This window comes from Neomonachus schauinslandi, chromosome 4 (assembly GCF_002201575.2).
Source record: "Neomonachus schauinslandi chromosome 4, ASM220157v2, whole genome shotgun sequence".
Classification (NCBI taxonomy): Eukaryota; Metazoa; Chordata; class Mammalia; order Carnivora; family Phocidae; genus Neomonachus; species Neomonachus schauinslandi.
This window is the reverse complement of record NC_058406.1, coordinates 95517244-95544905: the sequence shown is the minus strand read 5'-3', so window position 1 is coordinate 95544905 and position 27662 is coordinate 95517244. Positions and strand designations below refer to the sequence as shown.

The window sequence follows — 27662 nt, the reverse complement described above, 5'->3', positions numbered from 1 at the left end:
GATTGAATTCGCATCACTGGCTTTTCTACTTGTACATTAAATCATGTACTCTCCTGCTTAAGTCTTTTCAATAGTTTGTCATGACACACAGAATAAAATGGAAACTCCTTATCCATGGCCTGCAAGGCTGGACAGGACCCAGACCCTCCTCAGAGCCCCAGCCCAATCTCCTGCGGTTCCTGTCCTCACCTTCCAGTTCCAACCTCAGTGGCCTTCTCCTGGGTAAGAATCACAGCTCTACCATTTACTGGCTGTGTGACCTTGGGCAGCTTACTTCACCTCTCTACCCCATGGTTTCCAACTGTGAAAAGAAAAGAAATACGTAATAACAGTATCTACCTCACAGGATTGTTGTGAGGGTTAATTTTAAGAACACCTGGCTTATAGTAAGTACCACGTGTTTTTATTAGTATCATTTTCTCCATTGCAGCTGTGCACATGCTCTTCTCCCTCCAGTTCATTCTTCCCCTGGCTGACCCCTTTCCCATCTTTGTCTTGGTTTATGCATCCCTTCCCTAGACAGGCCTTTCTGATCACCTACTCTCAAGTCCATCCCTCCTATTATTTTCTCATAACATCTTACCTTTTTCCTTCAGCGCGTTTATCAGAATTTATAATTATATAGTTATATGTTGGCTAATTTCTTTTAATGCTTGCCTCTCACCAGACGATGAGCTTCATGGGGGTTGGTATCATGGCAGGTTTGCCCACTTATGAATAACCAGAGCTTATAAAAGCCCAGCACACAGCAGGTACCCAATAGATGTTGACTGAAAGAATGAATAAAGAGAATAAATGAATGCATGCATTTGGGCTTCTCTGATGGACCTCAACTATTTACCTTCCTACTTAGAAACTCATCAGCACTTGGTGTTCACGTTCAATCTGCATGTTGAAACATGGCTGTGTGAAGGCATTCCTTAGTCACGATGTGTATGTGTTCTCCCTGACCTTGTGAGGACAAGTGACAGGACCCCCCTGACACTAGGCCAGGCCAAAAGGGAAAGTTATTGGAAGGAGGCTGGGATCAGGTAACCAAAGGAAGGTTGCACACCACATCAAGGAAGGGCGAGAATATAGCTGGACTCAGATGCCACAGCTCACCATCCGTTTCCTGCTCTGCTTTTCTCTGCCTGCTGCTTCATTCTCTTCTGCTGACTGACCATGTCCCTTGCAGGTTGCCTGGCGGCTGAGGGCCCAAGAGCTTCAAAGCCTTTGGCTCCTACTTCCAATTCCAGTTTGGAAAAACTCTGAGGAATAACTAACAGGCCTGACTTGGTCAGAGGATCACCCCTGTGGTCAGGGCCAGGGTATTCTCTGATAAGCCCAGATGGGTCAGGTGTGGACTTCTAGATCAGCCAGTCAGACGCTGGGCCTGAGACAGGGCCAGCCAGGACCCACCTCTGCTGGCCCCAGAGAAGGAAGAATGGCCATGAGTCAAGCACTCCAGTGAATTTGCCACTGTGAGGCCTGAATCTCTCTAAAGAGAGCCCTTGTATCTCAGGACTCCTTCCAAGAAGTGGCTCTTGGCTGCCCCCAAAGTGCTGTTGGCTCTCTGACAGACTAAAACTTAGACTATTCTTTTCCCTCTTTTATTTTATGTATTTATTTTTTCCTCTTATGTATTCATTTGCTATTATTTGTTATTTTATTATGATAAATTATATTAATATATAATAAATATTTGATTTGTGAATGCACCCAGGGCTGCCATACTGCACAGCTCTGGAAATACCACTCACATTGTCATTTGTGGTTTGCAGTGGTTCAAAGTCCATCTTGCATGACTGTACTGGATGACCCTGCCTACCACCCATCCCACCAACTAGAACATACCGAACTAACTTGAGGATCTGCAATTTGCTGGCAGAATATTGGCAGGGCCACCTGGCTGCTCCTCAATCCCTGTGATTCAATGTGAATGGAGAGAAACAAAGTAAAGGATGAACTGATATATATAATGGAGCGTTTGAAAATAAAACTTCCTCATTTACAACCTCGCCACTGTCAACAATTCTCAAAATAAGAAATGCATCAAACCCAAGAAGTGGTTATAAGGTCCTTCGTCCAAACTTCAGGAAGGCTCAAGATTGTGCCACTAGGCCAATGGCTCTCTGCCAGGGGATTTTTTTGTCCCCCCTCCCCCAAGGCACATGTGGCACTGTTTAGAGACACTTTTGGTCATCACAACCGGGGGAGGCCACTGGCATCAAGTGGGTGAGGATATCACCACACCTCCTCCAGGGCACAGGGCCAGCCACAAGAATAAAAGCTCATTTGGCCCAAAACATCGAGAGTGTTGAGTTTGAGAAACTCACCCCAGACAGACAAAAGACCTTCTAAGAATATTTTTTGTGACGTATAGTTGACACACAGTATTACATTGGTTTCTGGTGCCCAACCCAAGAACGGGACAATCTATGCCTTATGTGGTACTCCCCACAAGTGCAGCAATAAGGGTACATCTTTTCATCCCACAAAACTCTCAGTCCGTCCCGTGTACTGGACACCATACTAGGCACTGGAGATACAACAGTGAGTATAAGCAGTCCCTGCTCCTGCCCTCAGGAGACTACCACTTGAGTTGGGTAAACAAAGGAAAAGGAAAGAAAAGTAATATTGGATATTGGTGATAGTGAGAATGGTCATAGGCTCGGCCTCACCTCTCTTGGAATGTTTTAGATTGCTTTTCTTTCTCTAGTGTCTTTAGGTGGAAGGTCATTTTGACCTGAGAGACAAATATTTGTTTCATGTGTTTATATCCTCTTAGCACTGCCTTCATGTAAGCCATGAGCTTGGGTACATTGTGTTTTCATTCATCTCCAAGCAGTTTTGTGACTTCTTTTGTGATTTCTTCTTTGACCCACTAGTTATTTGATAGCGTGTTGCATAATTTCCATATATTTACACATTCCCCAACTTTGTTTCTGCTATTGGCTTCTGATTTCATTCCATTATGGTCAGACAACAGATTTTATGTTATTTCAATTGTATTAAATTTATTGAACTTTAATTATTTACAATAGCCAAATTATGGAAACAGCCCAAGTGTCCATTGACTGATGAATGGATAAAGGAGATGTGGTGTATATATAGTGGACTATTACTCAACCATAAAAAAAAAGGGGGGGGGGGAATGAAATCTTGCCATTTCCAATGACATGGATGGAGCTAGAAAGTATTATGCTAAGTGAAACAAGTCAGTCAGAGAAAGACAAATACCATATGATTTCACTCATATGTGGAATTTAAGAAACAAAACAAATAATCATAGGGAAAGAAGAGAGAGACAAACCAAGAAGCCGACTCTTAACTACAGAGAACACACTGATGGTTACCAGAGGGGAGGAGGGTGGGGATGTGTGAAATAGGCGATGGGGATTAAGGAGGGCACTTGCTGTGATAAACACCAAGTGTCATATGGAAGTGTTGAATCACTATATTGTACACCTGAAACTAATATAATACTGTATGTTAGCTATACTGGAATTAAAATAAAAATTTATTGAATTTTGTCTTATTGTCTATCCTGGAGAATGTACTCTGTGCACCTGAGAACATGTATTCTGCTTTAGTTAGGTGCAGTGCTCTATAGATGTCTGTTAGATCATGTTGATCTATAGTCTTGTTCAAGTCTTGTTCAAATCTTTCTCAAATGTCACTTTCTTAATGAGATGTTCCCTGACCTACTCCATTTAAGTTGAAAATTACCCCACCATCCCCACCATCATGCTCAATTGTCCTTACCTTCCTCTCTATCTCCCTTATATTACATTTATTTCTTACTGTCCATCTCCTCCCAGAAGAATGTAAGCCACCGCAAGAACTGGCATTTTTATCTTTTTGTTTACTGCTATAGCCTGGACACCTAAAACAGGACCAAGTGCCAAGTAGGGTTGAATGAATTTTTATTGAATAAATGAACAAATACCTACATCTTTTCCAATTCCCTATATTAACAAACTTTGTAATTTTTACCAATTAAACAGATAATTGTTAACTCACTGTTGTCTTAATTTATTTTTCCTTGGTAACTAAAGAAGTTGAATATCTCTTCATGTGTATATTAGCCATATAAATTTCTTTTTCTGTGAAACCCCTATTCCTGTGACTTACCTATTTTTCTCTTGAGTTGTTTGTTCTCTCTTTATTGAATGGTAGGAATTATACATATATAGTCTTGAAATTAATCTCTTGCAAATTACACGCGCACTGAGTATCTGCTCCCAGTATGCAACTCATCTTTAAGATGTCTAATAAACAGAAATTCTTTATTTTAATCTAATCAATGTTGTGGTAAATTCTTTTCATGTCTTGTTTAAGAATTCTTCTCACACCACAGCATCAGTGTTGGGGGCCAGTCCTTTCAAAATCTTTCCTTTTAATTAAAAGCTTACTTGATTGCCCACACAGGGTTCCATGCATGAAATCCAAGGTATTACAAAGGATCTTGGGCCCCTCCAAAGAGTCAAGCCCACCCACCCCCAAACCCAGGCCCCCCCTCTCTCCTTCAGCATCATCACCTTCTCCCCTCTAGCAACGTGAGGAGAGACAACACCATTAATCACTCACTGAGAGCTGCCAGGTGGGCAAGAGCTGGGGGAAAGTGGGAAAGAGCCCAAGGGAAGGGCTGCAGTTTAGAAATACCAACCAGTGGGAGGACCCCTCCCTCTTGCCAGAGGAACGGGGCAAGTCCCACCACAGGATTCTGAGGGGCACTTAGGGATTTGAAATGTAGCAAAAAAGTTGATAATAAGGGAGTGTGGGGGTAATGCACTAAGGAGAGCTCAGGCTAAAGCAGGTGAGGCTGTGCTTTTAAAGAAGAGATACCCTTTCTGTATACCCTATCTGCCATTGAGGCAGGGGACAGTTGGGGTGACCTCTGCGCCTCTAAGAGCACCAGTGTTGGGCTGATCTGCACATGGGCACAGGTTCCTGGAAATGAGTGGACATCCAGGGAAGGGGAAGGAGAGGGGATGGGGTTGTTTGAATCCAAAGGCTATCAGTACTGTTCAGACCCTGCCATAGTCACTGACCGATCACAGGCTTCCAGAGGCCTCCTCGACTTCACACCTGAGGATAAAAGTCCTGTTTCCTGTGTGGAGGAGAAAAGGAGACATTTCAAAACATAAACACCTGAAAATGCCCCTGCCCATCTTCCTAAGCTTAGCCGGGCTCTCCATGTGTAACCTGCAGGGATTCCTGAGCTGGCCACGACCAAGGAGTCACTAAATCTTATTTGAAGTGTTCAGACTTCGCCTCCAGTGAATATTTGGCTTTGACCCTGTCTATCTTCTCTGCCGAGAAGGGAAGCAATAACCAGTCACTGCCAGAGCTTGGGCTGTGGGTAAACCTCCTGCCTCAGCTCATCCTCCTCTATCCCACCCGCCCCAGCAGCCCAGAGAGACAGCCTCGTGCTGAGCACCGGACTGAGAGCCGCAGAGCCAGATCCTGCTCGAACTAGTCCCTCTCATCTGTATAAAGAAGTTTTGAAATGAAACACAAGCCAAAAAAATTGAAAGGCCACCAGGCAGAGAATGAAGTCCAGGCCTGATCTTTATCCTCTACCACCTGCCACAGAAAAGTATGAAGTGGGCTTCTGTGCCCTGCAAAATGCCATGAGGCACCCAGAGGGAGCTCCCTCAGCTCAGAGCCGATCTCCCGGCCCCACAGACATCAGTAGACCTGTGAGAGGGGGATTTTCCCCTCCAGGTTTCCCTGCTGCTCACCAGCCCATGGCCATTTCAGGAAATGGGGTCCCTCGAGTGGACAGGACACGTGTAGGTTTAGCTCTGCCAGGTAACTCTGCAAGAAAGGGAGCCCCACACCCAAATTGTTCACCATGAGTTGAGTCCTGGAGCCCCGGCTCGAGACCCTGCACACACAGCGAGGCTTACCCGGAACATCTGAAGGGTGGGAGTGGGAGACAGGGGCACGTGTCCTATCTTCAAGGATCTCCCAGTCCAAGGAAGACATCATGGGTGACAAGTCTCCTAATCTAAAAGGTGGAGGCAAAGTCCCCGCTGTCAGGAAAGGAGCCTCCTCCAGAAAGTTCCCAAGCCCCTAGAGGTCCCTGATGGGGCAGATGAGCACAGAGTTGCCAGATTTAGCAAATAAAGATACAGGGCATCCAGTTAAACTTCAATTTCAGATAAATAAGGAATTTTTTTTTGGTATGTAATACATAGGCCATACTTACACTAAAAAAAAAGATTCCTTGCCTATTTGAAATTTATATTTAACCAGTTGTCTCGTATTTTATCTGGCAACCCTAGAAAAGAACAAAATCACAAGCCCCAGACCTCGGTCTATGTATGAGGCAACATGGGAGTAAATGAAAATTCAAGTCACAGAGTCGTAATGCTGTGGGTCTGTGGGCGGTGGGGGGACACCTCAGACTCTGTCCCATCACTGCAGGGGGCTGCTGGCTGCATCCCTGTGTGGTAGGCAGTTTGGGACCCCAAGAGAGAAGTCCAGGGGCTTGGCAGCCAGCTGCATCCTCTCAAGCCAGGGCTGAGGCCAAGCACGCTGGGAGAGAGAAGATCATGGGCGGGCCCTGGGGGAAGGCAAGCCAAGATCTGGGGGAATGCAGATGGGTGCCCAAGGGACAGTGTGTGCTTTCAAAGTGAAGAATGATGGGAAGTCTTCTTGATTGCCAGGAAAGAAACCTCCATGAGAACGCTGCTATTGGGGTGCTCATAGCACGGGAACCTGAGAGCGGGGAAAACTGGAAAACAGGAAACGGGAGTGATCCAGAGCTGAAGCCACAGACTCTGAAGGTCTGAGCTCCCAGTGACCCTGGGGGACCCACGCTCAGGAAGCCCCCCCGGACAGGTTTCTGCCCCCACACCCACGGACCCCAGCACCCACCGTGTGAAGCAGAAAAGCAGTTCCCCAAGTCCAGAACTATTCTGAAATACCTAACCATGCTTCTCCATCAGATCAGTGAACTCAGAGTGCCTCCATCTAAGGAGGTCAGGGGTCTCATCTTGTAAGAGGGGACCAAGGCACAACCTTCAGAGAGGCAGAGGTACTTTCAGCCACCTCAGTTTCCAGGGGCCCGAGGCCTGAGAATCACCAACACCAACGAGTTAACAGACCAGATGCTGATGTCCAGGGAGCTGCCTGGCACTCACCTTGCCCCAGCCCAGCCTTCCTCTTCCTCTCCTCTTCCTTGGTTTTGGACACCAGGCTCCGGCTCCTGGTGCACTCCCATGAGGAGAGCTGAGAATGTCTCCCAGAACATCCCGGAGACAGGGAGGCTCTCATCACCTCCGAGAGCCCCACCCAGGGCTGCCTCCTTTGAGGAGCTTTGAGAAGGATCACAATGATCACTGCTATTATTACTATTTACCAATCACTAACTGTGTACCAGGCAATGTTAAGAACGTTATACCCTGCCTTGTGGAATGCACAACCTGTGAAATGAGCACCATCAACGCTGTTTTACAGATGAGGACCTGACAGCCACAGGCGTCTACCAATCTAGACAGTTAACACTCAGGGGTAGAGGAGACCAGTGAGACAAAAATCTCAGATTTTGGAATTGATCATCAGGGTTAAACCCCCTGTTCTTGGGAGAACAGTATCAGAACAGAAGATGCTAAGAGCAGGCTCCAAGTCCTTACAGCACCGCTCTCCGCCAGCAGGGGGCGCCAATGTCTGTGAAAAGCTACTTGCCACAGAAAATGTAGACACCGTTGATGCAGAGGAATACAGATACCAAAGGGAAGAAGGGGAGATGATCCCTTGATCCCCATGGGCTCCAGGAAGGAAAATCAAAACAAGGCTGGCCCAGATTTAGAGAGAGCTATATTCCGGCTTATTGAGCCTTCTTATCAGCTCCCCGACAGCTCAGCAAATGCTCCGTGGAGAAGACCAGCCTTGCCTTAGGGGCCCCTCTGGTTTCTCTGTCCTGCCAGCCCCTGGAGATGTCCACATCCTCTGTGGTTTCTCTTTCCCTCGGTGGAGTCTCCGCTCACTCAGATCAAGGGCACACCTGTGCTCAGACCAGGCAAATGCCCCCAGGGAAGAAAATGAGTGGGGATCACCTGGCCTAGGAAAGGCTCTTCCTTCTCTAGCTTAGTTGCTTCCTACTCATTGCTTCCAAGGCTCTCCATTGTCTTTATACTTTGAACAATGTATCCAGTTTTCCCCTAGGTACTGTCTTACTGCAACAGTTGCGGAGACCTATTGCAATTCTGTATCTTACCCAGAAGCAGATGTCCAAGTTCCCTCTCTCAGCTTCCGCTTCCTTGTTTGTGAAATGATGATGACGGTGTGAACTTCAAATGAACAGAGGCATGGCAGTCAGCCAACACAGTGCCCGGAGCATAGCGGGCACTTAGCAGAGTCTGACCTGTGATCAGCCACCTAAGGGATTTGCAGGGGGAGGCCCTATGGGTCCTGCTGAAGAGCACTGGACTTGGAGTCCATGCGTTCGGATTTGAATCCCAGCTCCCCAATTTGCAAGTTGTGTGACCTTGAATAAGTTGCCTGACCTCTCCTAGCTTCGGTTTTCTCCTCAAAGGAGGAAAACTCATGTCCATCTCAAAGTCTTGTGCACCTTAAATGAGATTCCCTATGTGAAGCCCTCAGCAATGTGCGTGCCTGGCTCTCAGTGGGTATTCGGCGGTAACTAGTAGTATATCTTCTCTCACTTACTAGATGAAGAGCAGGTGGATTAAGGCATCATAGCATTTGGAGAGCACCTAGAAAAGACTAAATGTTATAATGGCTATCAGAAAGATATAAGGCAATGATAAATATTTCTCACATTTTATATCCACTTAGTAATTTTCCCAAGTGCTTTGACATTATCTCTTCATGTTCTCATAACCACCAGGTATTAGGCAGTAGAAAAAATATTACCCCCATTTTAAAGATGAGGAAACTAAGCTTCAGTGAGATTAACTGAATTAGCTACTCAGGCACAAAACCAGAATAAGAATTAGTCTTCACACCCCTCGTTGCTGCCTTCAAGGATCTAATAATCCTACCATGAAATGGGCCTCTGTAGGAGAATATAATCAGGTGGCCTAAGGTGAACATTAGGCAGGGGTATGATCAAAGGTTAAAGAGAGGAGAGCTGCAGGAAAGCTTGCTAGCCTCCATTGTGTTTGTGGGTTTGATTTGAACTCCAGCCATCACCGCCCAGGGCAGGCCAGAGCCCTAAAGAGAACAGACGAAGCCCAGAAATCCTGATAAGATAGAGACTGGGAGTGACTTCATATCTCAGGTGGTCTGGCAAGGTCCGATTGCATGTTTTTTCTGTATTCATTCAGCAAAAATGTTTTGGACTCTTACCCCCTAGCAGGTGCTGTGTTAGACCCTAGAACACAGTCAGGAACAAAAACACAGTTCCTGTCCTCAAGGAGCTTATGGTCTAGTGAAGGAGACAAACAATGATCAAATAAGCCACACACAGATATAGGATTGCAAAATACATGTTATGATGAGAAAGTACCAGGTGTGTTAAGAGAGCCCCTAGCCAACAAACCTGGGCAAGGGTTGGGAAGGGCACGAGAAGGCCAACTCGAGAGCCCCACAGGCAGAAGGCAGCATGGGTGAATCCCCACACGAGAGTGCATGGGACTCACAATGAAGGAGAGAAGGCCAGGGAGGTCAAAGAGAGACTGATCACCCAGGAGCTGGGGCGGGGAGGCCCCCAGGGCCCATGTGGCCTGGGCCTTCAGGCTGCTCTGGGAGCTGGGTCTTGCTCTAAAAGAAATGTGAAGCCGCCAAAGCCGTAAGCAGTGTGGGAGCTACAAGAGACGGAGAAAAAGGAGCAGAGGGTGGCCTTTTGGGGGTTCTTTGATCATAAACAACAGCAACAGAGTATGGCTTACTTCAGAAAAAGCTAATTTATTGGAAGCAGATGTTGTGGCATCAAAGGAAAGACTAAACAGCAGGGTCTTGAGAAGGACAGGAACAAAGGAAATGCCACAGATCCCAGAAGTGGGGATTATAGACAGTCACCATCATCCCCAAGAAGCTGCCTGACCACTTTCCAGTCCTTGTACGCGTCTCTCAGACTCTGATTCCCCAGAAACAGACCCTGACAGCTCGGTTGGGTCACATGCTCACTTCTTGGCCACAAGACAACACACCTACACTGACAGACTCTCAGTAAGACAGCTTCCAAGGGGAAGAGTGTTCCCCCAATGGAAAATCGCAGAGAAATTGAGGAGATGTTCCCAAAGAAGTGGGAAGGGATTTGGACCAAAAAAAAAAAAAAAAAAATCAGGCATTTACTACAGAGTCTGAAAAAAGGCTAGAGGATCATTAAGGACAAACTGAATTTACCTGTGGTTTTGCCTAAGAAACAAATCCGGCAGCATCATGTCAAGGGGTGGGCCATAGGGGAGGTTTAGAAGATGGAAAGTAGAGAAAGGAGGTACCAGATGGCACCTCATATCAGGTTACATGCCACATAACCCTCCCCAGGCCTCATTCTCGGACTCATCCATAGCATTCAGAGAGATAAGGTAACCAACCACTAAATAAATAAGCCACCAAGCTATGGAGAGGTGGCAGAGGAAACTGAAAAGGAATTTATTTATTCCACCAATAATTACGTATAAACATGTCCATCTAAAGAAGAAGGCTGACTCTGAAGTGTCCCCCTGCTTTGGAAGGACGAAGGAAGGGATAAGCATTACCCATCCATGAGATTCCAGATGTCAGAACAAAAAGCCAGGAAAATGAGCTGACAGACTCTAGGCAGGAAGCACCCAGAGACAGGCCAGAGCCACTTCTCCTGCTCCTGAAGACCTATCACGTTAGAATAGCCCTATAGTTTCCTTCCCGAACAGGCAACTCCCCTCACCATATGCTAATTCAATGCTTAATTTCTCACAGGAAGAACATTTCATTGTGGGTTGCAGTATCTTAAGAAATCCACAATGCTTCAAAGAAAGTAGACATTGCAAAAGAACTAAAGATAAAAAGGGCACAGGCTTGGACATTAGGGTGGGACAGAAAGCCTTTGCTTGCCCCCGTGTTATTTTGTTTCGCTGGAATAGAGCTCAAGATTCTTTGTGCAATTTCAAGGCATCAGCCTGACAGTTTCAGAAGGTCTTATTGCTCCCCCCCACCCCCACCCCAAACACTCTTTTCACGGAAGACTTCTTTCATGGCAATGAGATGAAAACTTTTTGGTGCAAAAAGAATGGCATTGATTCTAAGGAGAAAGCTCAGAGATGAAACTGACATGTAATGTGTCAAATCTTCAAAACACCACTGCCAAAACCAAGAGATGTCTATTTGCAGAAAGGCAGTGGGGAAAATTGCGGCCACTTCCAATGGCACATGTTGCTTCCACGTGAAGCAAGCTGATGAATTTACAATAAGACCTTGAGCAAATATAGGAACGTGGGAAGGAAAAGTAGTGCGTGTTCCTTAAAGAGGAAACTCTTACTACTAATGCGTTACAATAGTTTCCTTACTGGTCTCTCCAACCTAGATCACTTTTTCCACTTTACTCCACTTTACACCAGCTCCCAGATTGATCTTTCTACCCAAGCACCACCCTAAACACTAGTGTGCCTACCCTCCTAAATCATTCTAAACTTAGCCCACTTTCCCTGAATTTTTCCTTGATGATCTTTGTCACATCTGTGCACCATCCAAATTATTACTTTGTGAATTTTATTAAATTGCCTCATTTTCTTTACTTTCCTTCATTGTAAGCAATATTATCATTATTGTTTAAATATTTCCAATGTACATTAATATAAATGCCTAACTGATAAACTCTAAAGTGTCCATCATATGCCACCAAAAACCATCCCCTAGTGGCACCACACTGTCCCTGGTTCCCACTCAGTGCCCTTCATTCATACACCCTGCACTCTGGCCAAAGCGGACAATTCGCCGTTCCCCCCGCCCCCCCCCCACACACACACACACCACTCCCTCCAACGTTTGTCCCACCACCCAACTCTGCCTCTCAAATCACACTAATCATTCAAGACCCTCCACTGCCGCCCCTTCCTGAGGTTTTCCCAGACTCTCACAGCCTGAAGGAATCTTGTCTCCCTGAGCTCTCACCGCACTTGGAGCACCTGGGACTTCTCACTTAGGACTCTCAGTTGGCCTCTTCGAAGTGCGAGGTCTTGGTAGACGCCTTTTCTTTCAGAATATCTGCAGGCTTGCTGAGACCAGAGGTCATATCTGGTTATTTTGCATAGGGTCCTGCTCAGTGCACGCTTGCTGAATGAATGCGTCCTCGCTGTCCAGTGCTCTTTGTGGCAAAACACAAATCTGCTCAAATATCGTTCTCCTGCTCCCCACAAAATAAAGTTTCAATAACTTAGCAGACATAAAGAGACAGGGTCCTTCATGATTTGGCTTGAGTTCAGGGGAAAGCAATCTCTTCCCTCTCCCTTCACCCTGGTGGGTGAGACTGACCCTCTATCTTTCCAGTTTATCAGTGTATTTTTAGCCTTTTTTTATAAAGTCAAGGTGATAGGGGATGCCCTTGCCTAGTAGACTAGGTTTCATTTCATCCCTTTGCAAGTCCTACACAGACAGAATGATGGTTATTTTTATGTGTCAACCAGATCAGAGACAGGGTGCCTAAACATTTGGCCAAACATCATTCTGAATGTGTCTGTGAGGGTGTTTCTGGACAAGATTCACAGTTGAGTTGGTAGACTGAGTAAAAGCAGATTACTCCCCAATGTGGGTGGGCCTCATCCAAGCAGCTGAAGATCTGAATAGAACAAAAGGGTTGAGTAAGAGAGACCTCCTCCCATCTGACTGCCATAAGCTGAGATATTGGTCTTTTTCTGCCTCCAGATTTCAACTGAAAAATCAGCTCTGTTTCAATCTTAAGCCTGCCAGCTTTTGGACTGGAAGCAGAATACAGATCTTGGGACTTCTCAACCTCCCCAATCATGTGAGCCAATCCCTTATAATATATATTCACATACATCGCTTTGGTTCTGTTTCTCTAAAGAACACTACAAATACAGACAAACATACACCTTGGTTTAGAATGTAAAGGTCCTTAAGATTTTGTTCTCAGTCTTTGGGGCCTCTGTCAAAACTTAAAAAACAACAGGAAAAGTCACACAAAATTATGCCAGCTTATTACTCTGTAATTTTGTAAGGTTTTTCCTAATCCAGGTGATGAAAATGGGGATCATCTCTGAGATACAATAAATATTCAGGCTTGGACCTTGAATGGGTTATGTTCTCTCCCTTCCCAACCTCCTATAAAAGTGAAAACAAAAGTGAGCAGATTATTCCCCTGGGGCCCTATGGAAACAATCAATTATCCTTTGTGTTTGTTCCCTCACCTGTTTCCTGGTCCCTTCTCTTGCTTCCCACATGTCTGCACGAGCAGGTGTGCGCTCCTTCCTCTCATCAGCAAACACAGAAGCAAGACAAGGATGAAAGGGAGAGGGGCGCCTGGGTGGCTCAGTCGTTAAGCGTCTGCCTTCGGCTCAGGTCATAATCCCAGGGTCCTGAGATCGAGCCCCACGTCGGGCTCCCTGCTCTCCCTGCTAGGCAGGAATTCTGCTTCGCCCTCTGCCTCTTCCCTCTGCTCAAGCTCTCTCTCTCTCTCTCAAATAAATAAATATATAAAATCTTAAAAAAAAAGTTATGATAGCAGGCACACCAGTCTTCTTTTTCCAGCAGTAGAGCAGACTTGATATCCCAAACTACTTTCCCCATTGAAACTAAAACACTGGATAAAATACATCAGCATCTTTTTAAAAACACGCTAGCACAAAGGAAAAAGAATCTACAAAGGCCAAAGTGAAGTGAAAGCAAGAATCCTGGGAAGTAAAGGCGCCGAGGCCACCTCCGGCCCCGAGTTTCTGTTTCAACAGCTGCAAAGTCTTGCAGTTCATCAAGTAAAGAGTGAAATCCCACTAAGGTCAAGAGTCTATTAGGAAACCCTACCCAAACCTCGTGTCCCCTCCCAAGGGCTATGCTCTCAAGGTAGGAATAGAGAGGAAATAAACCCATCGTAAGAAAGGGAGCAAGAAGGAAATGGACATGTTATGATCTTGAGGTCTGGGGGGGTTTCGGGTGGAATCTTGTAAAGCCAGCCTTGAAATGGGTTTGCTGTCTGAAATAGTACTCTGTGGTGGTCCCTTGAGATGACTGATCTGCAAAAGTCCAAGTAAATCCTCTCCGGGGAAACAAAACCTCAACTCAGGACACAAAGCATTCCCACAATTTTCCAAGGAAAATGAGCAGCTTACAGCAAGAAAATAGAAAGGAATCACATGATTCACAAGGAAACAAGATACTAAAATCAACAGGCAGAAAGTTCCACAGGCAGCAAAATCAGATCGCAGAGAGCTCAAGGGTTGAGATTAGGCAATCTAGAAAGCCGGCTTTTCCTACAACACGGTCTTTGCCTGTTTTCTCCCGTCTCCAAATGTAGACCTCCATCAGTTTCCGTCTCTCCATGCCTTTCTATTTCTCCCTGAGACTCTGCTCTTGTTTCTTCTTCAACCTGTCTTTCTCCACAGGCACCTTCCCAAAGCACTAAGAACATGTCCAGATCTTTCCATTGAGGAAGGAAGGAAAGAAAAGAAAACTTGCTCCCCCCCTTCTTGCTCTACCCCTCCTATAGCTTGGCTTCCTGAAGAGTGGCTACAGTGACTCCCCCACTATTCATTCACCCCTAAACTGCAGGCTGGCTTCCACCCCTACCCCAACTCTTCTGAAGTAGCCCTCACCCCAGAGTCCTGAATGACCAGAGCACCAAATCCAGTCAACTCTTATCTCACTTGTTCCTGCTGAGGTTCGTGCACTGTGGCTATTCCTCCCACTCAGAAACTTCTTCCTCCCACCCCCCACCCCCCCATTACATTACTTTCTTCTGATTTTGCTCTTACCTCTCTGGTCATTTCCAGCCAGTCTCCTTTGAGTGTTATGTCTCCTCTCCCCACTTCTTAAAATGTAGTTATTGTAAAGTTTCCATTCTCCACACTTTTCACATCCTCCCTGGCCATATCATCCACTCTCATGGCTTAAAGCAGCCGTCCCATCTCTGGGGCACGCATAATAACCTGGCAGCGTAAGAAATCTTTCCAGAGGGCACTCCAACATGAATAGTTTCAAGAGAATCCATTTCCAGATCCTCAACTGCCATGTGTATTTCTTCCTAGAGTCACTCTGCCTGAGAATATGCCTGGGATCAAGCCGTCTTCCTTCATGAGCTCCTTCTCACTCATCCTAAACCTGAGAAGGGTACATCTCTTCAGAGTTTACGGGAAAAATCTCTGGGCCAGCAACTTGAAAAACTGCTGTCAGAGAAAACAGTCCGATGGTTGCCAGAGGGGAAGGGGTAGGGGATGGGCAAAATGGGCAAAGGGAAGTGTAGGGTGAAGGGTGAAGGGAGATACAGGCTTCCAGTTACGGAATGACTGAGTCACGGGCATGAAAGGCGCAGCATAAGGAATAGAGCCAACGCTATCGTGATAGCGTTGTATGGGGACAGATGGCAGCCACACTTGTGCGTGCAGCGTACGTGTACAGACTTGTCAAATCACTATGCTGTACACCTGAAAACAATGTAATATCGTGTGTCAACTATACTTCAATTAAAAAAAAATTGCCGTAGACATTGAGACTACCTACAATGACTATAATACAGGGAATGACTACAATATGGGTAATAAATGCTCTTGTAAGTTAAAAGGATTCCAACTCTGCTTTCAATAAAATTGAAGAAAGACCAAATGGAGTTGTCAGCTTATTGATCATTTGATGATAGTTTTTGATGAGACATCCGCTTGTGAATTGGGGTTTATAATTCAGAAGGGGCTTAAAGAACTGATTGGCATTGCTATAACAACTTCTTCCATCCTCATCCACTTACTTATCTAAACAATGTTTCTCAGCATTAATATCAAAGCAATGAAAAATATTAAGGGAATTTATGCTGAGCCCTGTGTTTTTCTAGCAATAAGGAATATTCATCCATGGATATGTGAAGTAGTAGAAAAAAATCTCAGCCCCACCAAACTCATTAAGAGATGCAGCTCCAGTAATATTTTACTTTTATGTTTAATAATTATGTATTTCAACTGTACTGTTATTTTAATCAGTAATCAATTGTGTACTAAGAATAATTTTAATGATAGCTCAAGCTAGAATAAATTAATTAACACTTAGAGCATTAAGGTCTTAGGAGGCAAAATTTCTTTTAATAAACATATAATATTCAGACAAGTATAAAAGGATATTCAAGAAAAATGTTTCAAGCATAAAAATTACTTTAGGATTACATTTCATGGAAAAGATGGAATGGAAATACAAGTTTAAGGAGAAAAAGAAAAGATGTCAAACTTTCACTCTGGTAAAGAGGCGTTTATTTATACATTTTTTTAAATGGATAATGAATAGGTACAAATAGCGAATCATTATGTTGTACACCTGAAACTAATATAATGTTGTACATCCATTGCACCTCAATAAAAAATTATTTTGAGTTAAGTTTCTCATCAATAAGAAATATTTAAAAATTGAGAGATCGCCATCTACAAGCCTTGATCAAAAATTTCCTGTTGTCATTTCGAGCACTAAACCTGATACATAAAAAGAAATGGATGATGGTAGGTAGCAGATCACACTGACACTAAGTTTCTCCTGGGTGCATTAAAATGAGGGATGTGACCTTTTTTTTTTATGTCAATAATTAAAATACATTAGAAATGACATCTTTGCAAACTTAAAAGTTAAAGAATTTTATATGTCAAATGAAAAATACATGAGGGTAAATACTGTACAATTCCACTTATATGATGTTACAGAACAGAGAAAATTAATCTATCATAAAAAAATCGGAACCCTGGTTGCTTCTAGGGGGGATGGGGGCATAGACCAACTGTAAAAGGATTCAAGGGAACTTTCTGGGGTGATAGTAATGTTCTATGCCTTAACAGAGTTTGAGGTTAGAAAGGCAAAAGTGTCTGTCAAAAATCATCAAATGGTGTACTTAAGATGTCTACATTTCATTAAGGTAAGTTTTATCTCAAGAAAAAAAGAAAAACTATAAACAAACATATGTTATGCATGCAGAAGAATTTAGTGATGAAATGAATTGGTGTCAAAAATTTATTTGGAAATGTATAAAAAATAAGATAGATCGACAAATGGACAGATGTAGCTAAAGCAAAACGTTTATAGTAGAATCTAGGTGGCGTGTGTATGTTGTTCACTGCTCAATTATTTCAAGTCTTCTACATGTTTGAAAATATTCACAATAAAATATTGGGGAAAGTATACAAACAAGAATATATTTTTTCATAATTCTTTAAGGGACATGTGGGCAAAAGTTTGAAGCCCGTTGGTTTCTATCACCACCATTTGCTAATGAATCTCTAACCTAAACTTACAGCCCAAACCTCTCTCCAGAATCTCAATCATCTTTCCATCTGTCTCCTGGACCGCTCCATCTGGATTTCCCATCAGATCTAAAACTCAACAGATCCAAATATGAATTTATTGTCTTCCTGTGTCAGTTAGAAATACCATCAGCTACAAGTAACAGAATAGAACAAACAAAACGAGGGCGATTTTTCTTACATAACAAGAGATCTGGAGGTAGGTGGCTGCTGGTGTTGATTCAACAGCCTCAACGATCTGCTGGCTGGCAGGTCTACCATTCCCTTCCCTCACAGTCACAAAGTGTTCTACAGTTCCAGGCATCATGTCTGAGTTCAAGATAGGAAAAGGGGGAAGGGAGCAATGCCACTGACAACTGAACTTTTATCAACACAGCTTCAGATTTTCCAGAAGCCTCCCAGCAGACTTCCCCATAAATCCCATTAATCAGAACTGTCGCCCTAGCTGCAAAGGAAGCCAGGAGGCAAGTACTTAATTTCCTTATCCTCTAAATTCAATGCAGTATTGGGTGATGGCGTAAGCCCACCTACAGTATCTGTAATATTCTCCGCCAAACCTGCTCCACCTCCTATACTCCCCATCTTACCCAAGTAAGGAGCCCCAGGAGTCATCCTTAGCTCTCTTTCTCCTCTGCTCCTCATATCTACTGTCTTTTTCTTTTCTCAGTCTTTGAATCTCTCTCACATCGGAGCCTCCGTCCCACACCCACTGCCACTGTCTTGGTTCAGGTTCTCATTTCTTCCCTGAAGTCTCTTAGTCTTAAGTCTTAACTTCAAACTATCCTCCATGTGGCCCCAGGTTGACCATTCTAAAAACAGATATCTAACCATCTTATCCCTTGCCTGGATCTTGTCTGTGGCCTTGCATAACACCTAGTTTAAAGGCTAACTTCCTTAGTATGTCACGTAATGTAGTCCCCCAGTTTCCTTAATAACATACTCTTGAAACTGCGTCGTTAGAGTGCTCCAGTCCTGTCAAGGATCAGCTCTCCTAAGACACAACTTCCTAGAGGGAGGAGCTGGGGAAGTACATACTCAAAATCCAAACCTGTTGTGCTAGGCAGGCAGCCATCTGTCTTTAATACATTTGTGCTAAAACTGTAGTATGAAAGAACAATAGATTTACATGTTATGATAGGGGTTCTGTTTCCAGAGACTATAGAATATATCATCTCTAAATGCATTTTGTCTTGGAGACATAAAATTCAACAATATATTTAAAGTATAATATCATTGTTGTTCATTCGGTTCAGAAATTTATTGAATGCCCACTATGTATCAGACACTAGGCTTTAGTTTTTTTCCTTTATAATAGAACAGAGATGACAGATCTAGAACGGTGTTCGACTGAAGCTATCTGCCTCTTTCTGCATACCTAATGACTTCCATCTTTTTCTCTATTGCACTATTTAAGACTTATTCTTATCACCAGAATCAGCACTTTCATTTTTCTGTCTTCTACTCATTTTCATAAATAAAATTCATTAGATATTCAAACAAATGTCTAAAAGCACAGATGGAGGCAAAGATGGCAAAGTGGTAGAAACTGGTTGATTGATAGAGTGCAATGTGATAATAGCTAAGCTTCATAGAGTACTTATTCTGTGCCAGGCATGGTTCTAGGCACTCTACAAATAGTAGTAACTCCTTAATCTTCACAACTCTATGAAGTAGGTACTATGATCTCCATGTTGCAGATGAGGAAACTGAGGCCCAAGAGTAGTTTTGCACCTCTGTCAGCTGAAAGCTATGCCCAACACCCCCCAGCCTCACCTCCTGTCTGCTTCACTTGAGCTAACTACATTTCTCCTAGTTCCAGGGGGTGGTCTTTGGTCTCTCCAGCCCTGTGCTTTTTGCACGTGCTGTCCCTTCTGTCTGGACTGCCTGTGGTCTGTGCTCATTCTTGGAGACCAGGTGAGGCCCACTCTCCTCAGAAAAGTCTTCTCTGTCTAATGAGGTGAAGTCAGGCTGCACCTTGCCCAGCCTCCTCACCCTGCTATATTTATGTGCTTACAGCTCTCTCTCGACCACCAGAGATGATGCTACCAGACCTGGCTCTCTCTCCTCATTCTTGAGTCCCTGGGGCTTGCTACTATGCCTGGCTTATAATAAGCACTTAAAGGTTTGCTGAATCGATGCACAAGATTCCTGGATTTTACACTTTCTCGTCGCCCCCATGCCGTCTGGCACCACATATTGCAGACACTTAGTCAATGGGAGCCGGAGCCTGGTTTCCCAGCCAGCAGCCTAACTTAATAAAACAGAGCAAAACAAAACCCGCCCCCTTTTCTCCCATCTCCACATCACAATAATCCCCGAGGATCTGAATTCCTTTCCAAGCCCTCCCATGAGGCGAATCCAGCGGGACCCGAGGGGTCTGACTGACACCCCTCCGCTGGCTGGGCGGAGCAGGGTGGGGAGCTGCCGTCAGGGCGCAGGGCAGCCGCATCCCGCGCCTTCTGCCACTTCTTGCCTATTAAGGTTAAGAGTTCCCGGAGGAGCGCGGGAGGGACCGACGGAGGGTCCCCCAGAAGGGGCCCAGCGGCCTGTGCGCTCGTCCGGCGCCGGGGGAGCACAGCCCCGGGCCGGGTGCCCCGCGACGGGTGCTGCCAGCTTCAGGGCGACCCCAGGTCCTACTTTGCTCTTCTACCCGAGGCCACCTTCTTAGGTTTCCATAGCCACGGGGGGCGCGTCCTCATTCTCTACAGCCACCGCAGGCCTCAAATGAGTCTCTACACAGGGCGCTGATTAGATGGGTCTCGGGTCCCCAGCGGACGCTCCTTCCCCGCAGATGCCCGCAGAAGCACCTAGGGCGCTGCGCCCGCGGGGCCCTGCAGCGGGTGGACTGACCCGCGTTACGGGGGCAGGGCGGGGGACGTGTCCTTCCGGCCGCCGGATCTCCGCCCCCTCTGCGCCCCCACCCCACGCCAGCCTCTCGGGGTCTCCCGGGGCCGGCTCCCGCCCCGCGCCCGGCCCGGGCCCCGCCCCGCCGCCCCGCCCCCCGGAGGCCCCGCCCACGGCCCCTCGCGCTCCGCCCCCTCCCCGCCGGCTCCCGCCGCTCCCGGCGCTCCGAGCGCGGGCCTGGGGACTCGGGATCCCGCCGCCGGGGCCGCAGCATGGGGCGCTTCCGCGGGGGCCTGCGGTGCATCAAGTACCTGCTGCTCGGCTTCAACCTGCTCTTCTGGGTGAGACCCGGAGCCGGGCAGGCCGGGCAGGGGAGGGGCCGGGCGGGGGCGCGGGGCCGGGGTCCCCGTGGAGCTGGCCGCTGCGGCGTCCGAGCCGGGCTCCAGAAGGCTGGGTGTTCAAAAAGGCGGAGGTGAGGAAGAGGCAGACAAAGAGGGAGGGGAGAGATAGCGGGAGGGATGGAGCGGGGGGAGCGCAGAGGGAGGGAGAGATTGAGCAACAAGAAACGGTGAGAAGGGGGGGACACCTTGTGGCTCTTCCCTTTGAGGAACCTCCGCCTCAGCTGGTGACTCCAGGTGCGGGGACACCAACCCCTCCTCACCTCACCTCCTGAGGAGTCGCCCCCCCTTTGCCTCCGGGGCACTCACCCCTTGTCGCTCTGCCTCTCCACTGCAGCCGGGGCCTGGCCAGGGCGCTGGGAGAGAAACCCCTGTGCCCGAGCGGGGGCTGCCAGGGGTGGTGCCCCAAACGGCGTGTGTGGAGACACCACCTGGCGGTGATGGTTTTGTTTAAGGAAATTGGGGGTAGGAGTGAAAATGGCATTGGGGGGGGCAGGTGTCGTCCTTATTCTGGGTATCAGAGGAGGGTACCTGGCTGCGAGGAGGTGGTGGTGCTCTTCCGTAAAGCGGATGGACGGCAGAGAGGGGCTTCCAAAGGGCAGCAACATCTCCCCACAGCCCCTAGCCCACAGCCTCCGCTAAATACCACAGATGATCTCATTCAACTTTGCATCGAACAAACATTCCCCGGATTAGTGGCTCACAGAGAGATAGGGGGCCATGCCCCTTGTCTCCTATATTATTGGGACAAGGTTAGGGCCAGACCATCCCTAGATCTCTGGATACCCTGTCTCAGGCCCTGGAGGACTGTAAGACAAGGTCTAAAAATTATCTTGTCTGCACATTCCGCTTGGGCTTTCTCAAGAAACTGTCAGTCAGTATAACAGCTCAGTTAGACCCTGGGGGAAAATATAAATCTTGTGTTAGGTGAACAGGTTCCTAAGGCTAGTGGGGAGCAGCAGTGGCCTGGGTGCTTTGAAACAACCAGGAGAGAGGAGGATGGTGATTGTCCTATCTGCTCCAGGGAGTTTGTCTTCCCATGACTGCAACTAATTAATTATTGAATGATGGGCTCTGCTTGCGTCTGCCAACCCATTAGCCCAGATGCCTGGGTGACTCCAGCAACCCTAACCTCTCAAAAGACAACTTGCCACGCTCAGCATCCTTCAGCAAGGGAAGGTGTGAAGGAGGCGCCCCAGTGACGGCCCCTGAATTTTAAAAACACATATGGTTTTTTAACACCAGGCATTTATACTTAGCATACTACAGGGAGGGACATTTCTAAAGGTCCTTTATGTTGTGCTTTTTAATAGTCTGGCTTAATTTTAAGAGCTGTTAATTATAGATGTCATGCTTCGGTGACACCATTCGCTCTCACCGCTTACAAATTCAAAACAAGTTTTCTATCAGCCCCAGAAGGACTTCTCAGTGCTTATTTAGTGCCTGGTGTTGTACCAGCCTTTCCAGGGGTCATGGGAAGCATTTATTGAACGTTTTCAGTGTGTCAGGGACAGTGCTAAGCACATTGCATTCGTTACTACACTTAATCCTCGCAACAATGCTCATGTATATAATATTGTTATCCCCATTTTTACACATGAGGAAACAGAGGCTCACGTAGGCTGACTTGCCCAAAGTCACATAGCTAGTGTGTGGCAGAGGTGGGACTCAGACTCAGCCTCTGTGGTCCTAAGCACTGTGGCACATTACACTCCTAAGCGGTGGTTCTCAGAGGGTGGTTCCTGGACAAGCAGCATCAGCATCTCCTGGGAACTTGTCAGAAATACACATTCGCAGCTCCATTCTAGGCCAGCTGAAGCAGGAACTCTGGGGGAGGGACCCATAATCTATGTTAGCAAGCCCCCCAGGTAATTCTGATGCTTGCTCAAGTTTGAGAACCGCTGTTAAACAATTATTAAATAAATATTATAAAGATAATTTATAATATATAAATATAAATAAATATATATAATTTGTAAATATAAAATGCTGTTCCCTAAGCTGCTAATGTTGTTAAGGAAATAAGTCCAGTGCATATAGAACAACAACAAGTTAATAAGTATATAATCAAGTGACAAATGTCACACTTCTGGCCATAAGCCTAGTAAAGAGGGGAAGTAGGAACAAAAGCGATGTTTGAGTGTCTGCCATGTGTTAGCCACTGGGGTTAGACATGACCTTTTATATATATGATCTAATTAAGGAGTTCAGAGAACGATGGGGCACCTGTGTGGCTCAGTCAATTAAGCGTCTGACTCTTGATTTTGGACTCAGGTCATGGTCTCAGAGTGGTGAAATCCAGCCCCACATCGGGCTCAGCGCTCAGCACTCAGCAAGGAGTCTGCTTGAGATATTCCCTCCCTCTCTCTCTGACCCTCCCCCTTGCTCTCTCTCTCTCTTCCTCTCTCTGGAATAAATAAATCTTTAAAAGAAAGGAGTTCAGAGAAAGGATCACAGCAACAGTGAAGAGTCAGGACAGTTGTCCTGAAAAATAGGGTGTTTAAGCTGGACCTCAGAGGACTGGTAGAATGAAGGTGGGCGAGGCAAGGGGGGTGACAGGCCACCCGCCAGCAGAGGAACAGCGCAAGGCTGAGTGTGACTACCATCTGACAAAGGGGTCAGGCTTGAGTGCAGAGATCCCAAGCAGGGTGTGCTTGAGTAAGTTACTCTTACTTCTAGGTGTCTGTTTGCTCATCTATACAATTGGGATAACAGGGTTGTCAGGAAAATTAAAATGAAATATATAAAGAGCCTGACCTCATCTTATGAATCTAGTACATAGAAGGTGCTCAAAAAAACATTGTTATTAGTGCCTGCACATAGGAGCATTCAATAAAAGTTAACTCTCTTTCCCAAGTCCCTTGATTTGGGGGAATCGCATCTATGTTTGCAAAGTGACTTGCAGCTTGTCTGTTTTAGGATGACTACACATTATCCTCTCAATTTGTACTTGTGAATTTTCCCCACTAGAACTTGGAATACTTTGAGAGGAGGCTTTTTTTTTTTTTTCCTGTTATGCTCACAATTATATCTCCAGTGCCTAGAACAGAGCCCGGCATGCAGGATGCATTCAGTAAATATCTGTAGAATGAGTGAATGGATCTGCAGGTTAGAGCACTTGGTACAAATGGCCTTCCCAGTTTGCACAGATGATAATCAATGATCTGAGGACTGATCCTACCTCTTCCTGTGCATTAGCTGTTGATTTGTTCCTTGTTTGCACAGACTGAGCCCAGGAGGGAGGTATGGGGCCTTCCTCTCTCCCAACTCCACGGGAGGGTGGGGACCGAGGGTGTCTGAACGGTAGCAGTTACAGGAGGACTTCCCAAGTCTTAGACCTGCACCACCATAGGGAAAGGGCCAACTGAAACTAGTACATAATGCTTTAGGGGAAGGTGATTATTGGGGATAAATTATCTAGATATCTGCCTTCACCATAACTGAGGGAACCTGATTCCAGAAAAGCCCCACCCTAGTTTCTGAAGTTGTTTTTCCTGCTTGGAGGGGTTCGTGGGAAGTTTGGGGAAGGGGCAGAAGGTGGGGGCTGGTTTTCCTAGAAGGCTAGGCTTTCGCTGTGACTTCAAGTGTCTTATTCACTCACCCCTTCGCATGCTCGGGTGCCTGCCCTTGTGAGATATAAGGTCGCCCTCAGTGACCGCACTCTTTTTCCTATCAGGAACTCACCAGAAAGCAGGCAAGGAGGTGGGGGTGGGTGTGTTCTGTGATCTGCAATTTGTCCCCTTGGGTGACCACACTCTCTTTCCTATCAGGAATTCACCAGAAGGCAGGCAAGGAGGTGGGGGCGGGTGTGTTCTGTGATCCGCAATTTGACATATCAATTTGCAGCCTCCTCTGGCAGCTTGGTTTAAGTACGTTTCCCTAGGCTGTGCTCCTGATCTTATAAACATTCAGCTAGATCCTGCCAGAGCCAGCACAGCATTGCCTGGCCCAGGGCCGCTGACTGTATTCAGCACTACATTTTTAAAAACAAAAGTAAAGCCTGGCCATGAACCCCACTAAATTCATTTCTGTTATCATGGTTGATGTCTAACCTGGAACCCCTCCCAACATCGGTCATGTCTAAATTCGGACGCTATAATCAGATAGCACAGCAGATGCCCATGCCTCTCACTGGAATCACCTTTATTTTTTTTCCTCCGTTGCATAGCAATATAAATAAAACACCGCAGTCCACCAAGCCGCATATGTCGGTTTAAAGAAAAACCTGGGCGCTGTTTATTCCTTGCTTTATTGTTGTACGCTCAGCGTTTTCCTATCATTGTGCTGTACTGAGCAAGTCAGTGTTAGCGACCGACAGGAAGCGGGACTGTTCATTGTGGAAAGTCACAAGCTGTATATGGCTTGTCTGAACTTGCTTTCCTTTCCTTCCCCCCCTGCCTTCGTGCAGCTTTGGGGGTTCAGTCAGTGATGCCTAACAGGGGCCGTTAGGAAAGATCGTGTCCCGCGAGCCTGGGAGTGAAAGGTGTTTGATGCGGCTTACCCAGGCTGCCTCCTCCTCTTTCTCAAACTTATTTCAGACAGTAATTTCAGAGCTACCACCTGTCAGGAACACTGGTTTAAAAAAAAAATACCTGAAGAAAGTATTCTTTGGGGTCCACCCAAAAAGCTAGACCACCCCAGAAGGCAGATAGGAATTTCCTTGGTCTTCTTGTAGGATAGTCTTCATTTCTGATTTCTGTCAAGGCGGGAAGACAGCAGGAGAGGCCAGCCTCCCCTAACGTGGACGAGGGGGCCCTGGCGTGGCCGGAAGGGGCGAGGAGTCTATGATAGGGGTCAGTGTGCAAAGGCTAGAGGTAGAGGGCCAGCAGTCTGGCAGCCCTTGGACAGGCCCAGGCAAGATGGCCATTCAAAGCCAGGAACTCGAAGCCAGGAAGGTGGATGCTGGCATCACACTGCCGGGGTTGACTCTTGCCTGTATTATTTACTACCTAGGGGACCTCGGGCATGTTGTTTAGCCTATGTGAGCCTCAGTTTTCTCATCTGGAAAATGGACATAATTAAGTACCAACATCGATCTGTGATTTTTGTGCAGATAAAATGAGTTAATACATGTCAAGTAGTAAGTAGTATGGTCCATGTGCATCATTAATACTCAATAACGTAAGATATTAGTAGTGGTCATATTTAAGTACTGGAAGCACAAGTAGAAACCAGAATCCAAGAGGTTGATAAAAGTAAAGAGAAGTGGCAAGTAGGTGTCCTAGGTCCAACCAGCCAAGAAAAAGAACAAGAGTTGCGTAGCTTCTCAAGGGCATGGAATGCAAAGGAGAGATTTCCTCCTCTGCAGGCCCTCGGGAAGTATATGCTGATGACCTACTCTGTGCCCTGCACTCTGGCGAGTGCCTGGGCATTCAAAAATGAGGAAGACACAGTCCTTGACCTTGAGGCACTCATGCCTCTATTCACTGCTCCATTTTGCCTTTGCCTGTAGTTTATTTCCTCTCTAGTGTCTTGGCTCCCTGAGGCAGTGACTGTTTCTTGCTAGGATACTCCTTCTCGCATCCCTCAGCACCTAGAAGAGGTTAAAGCAGTCACTGGCAAAGCTCCAGCTCACAGGATTGTGTGCACCCACACCAGCACAAGAGCTGTTATTTATTCCCTGCCCTGCCTCTCTGCTACCGAGGGGAAGCCTTGGAAGGGGGTGGGAAAACCTTGGTAATTGGTGCCCCTCCAATTTCAGTGTGTATGCAAATCATCTGAGGATCTTGTCCAAGTACATACTCTGTTCAGTAGGTCTTTTTTTTTTTAAAGGCTTATTTATTTATTTATTTCAGAGAGAGAGACACACACACACATATGCGCACGAGCATGCAACGGGGGAGGGGCGGAGGGCAAGGGAGATAGAGAATCCAAGCAGACTCCCTGCTGAGCGCAGACATGGAGCTCGGTCCCAGGACCCTGAGATCATGACCTGAGCTGAAAGCAAGAGCCTGACACTTAACCAACTGAGCCACCCAGGCGCCCCAGGAAGTCTGCATTTCCAACAAGCCTCCAGGTGATGCTGATGCTGCTGGCCTAGGGAATACACTTTGAGAACCATTGGTAAAGACCTCCTGGTGGCTCTCATTTCTGAATGGGGCAGAGAGAGCCCTTCATCTTGGCTTCCTTATAGCACTTCTCTTAATTCCAGTTACGATTTTACCATTATTGTTTTAAGACCTTTTTTTTCATATTAAGACATGATGGCTTCTAGAATTACTAGGTGGCCACGTGTTCATTGTCCATTGCATTTCACTGTGTAGTTCTAAAACATCCATGCACTGTCTTTGGGTCTCAAATTACATGTGGCAAAAGAGAACATGACCTCTGTCCCCTACCTTAATGTTGACAATTAATATCACAATAGGGCTGTTCTCCTAAAGTAAATGATGCTGTACTGACTACTGAGACCATATCATGGTTGCTAAGGAATCAGGAGAAAGAATGGAGGAAGAAGCAAGTAAAATGAGAATATCAGATTGGCTGGGAGCACATCTTACAGATGAGTAAGGGTTACCTTGGCCCACCTTTTCATCCTTTTTGGATTTAATTGGGAACAAAACTAATAATGCTAATTAACATTCATTTGGTCTTTTAGTTTACAAAATGCTTTCACAAGCATTATCCCATTTGATCATGAATTGCAGAAATCCCATGAAATAATGTAATTATCCCCATGTTACAGACGTAGAAGCTGAAAGTCAGGCCCAGTATATGAGAGATGCAGGAGAGCTAGGTTGAAACCACTACTGATCAGTTTAAGGCAGAGGAAAAGCAAGATGGGAATTGAGAAAAGGTATGTATCAAGAGACGTTTTTAAACTTAATTTCAGTAGCAAAAACTTGAAGAAGAGTAAGCGTGATATAAATGCAAGCTGTGTGCTGCTGCTTTCCTGAGCGCATTTTGTACACTGGTTCCTTTAATCCTCACACTGACCCCCTGAAATAGCAGCTATTGTCACCCCCCAGTTTACACAGGAGGAAGCAGAGGTCCAGAGAATTTAAAGAGACTTGCCAGGGACTCAGAGCCAGCCAGCAGCAGGGCT

The 27662-nt window shown here is 46.1% G+C and overlaps 1 protein-coding gene across 3 annotated transcripts in view; it reads left to right on the top strand.

Annotated features, from left to right (window-relative positions):
• Positions 1 to 20491: 20491 nt before the first annotated feature.
• The window catches only part of TSPAN2 (tetraspanin 2), a 52967-nt gene continuing 45796 nt past the window's right edge, over positions 20492 to 27662 (top strand). For all 3 annotated transcript variants that reach the window (XM_021690219.1, XM_021690218.1, XM_021690220.1), the window contains exon 1: positions 20492 to 20560. In XM_021690219.1, the coding sequence (XP_021545894.1) occupies positions 20492 to 20560 (69 nt within the window). The remainder of the gene's footprint in view (positions 20561 to 27662) is intronic.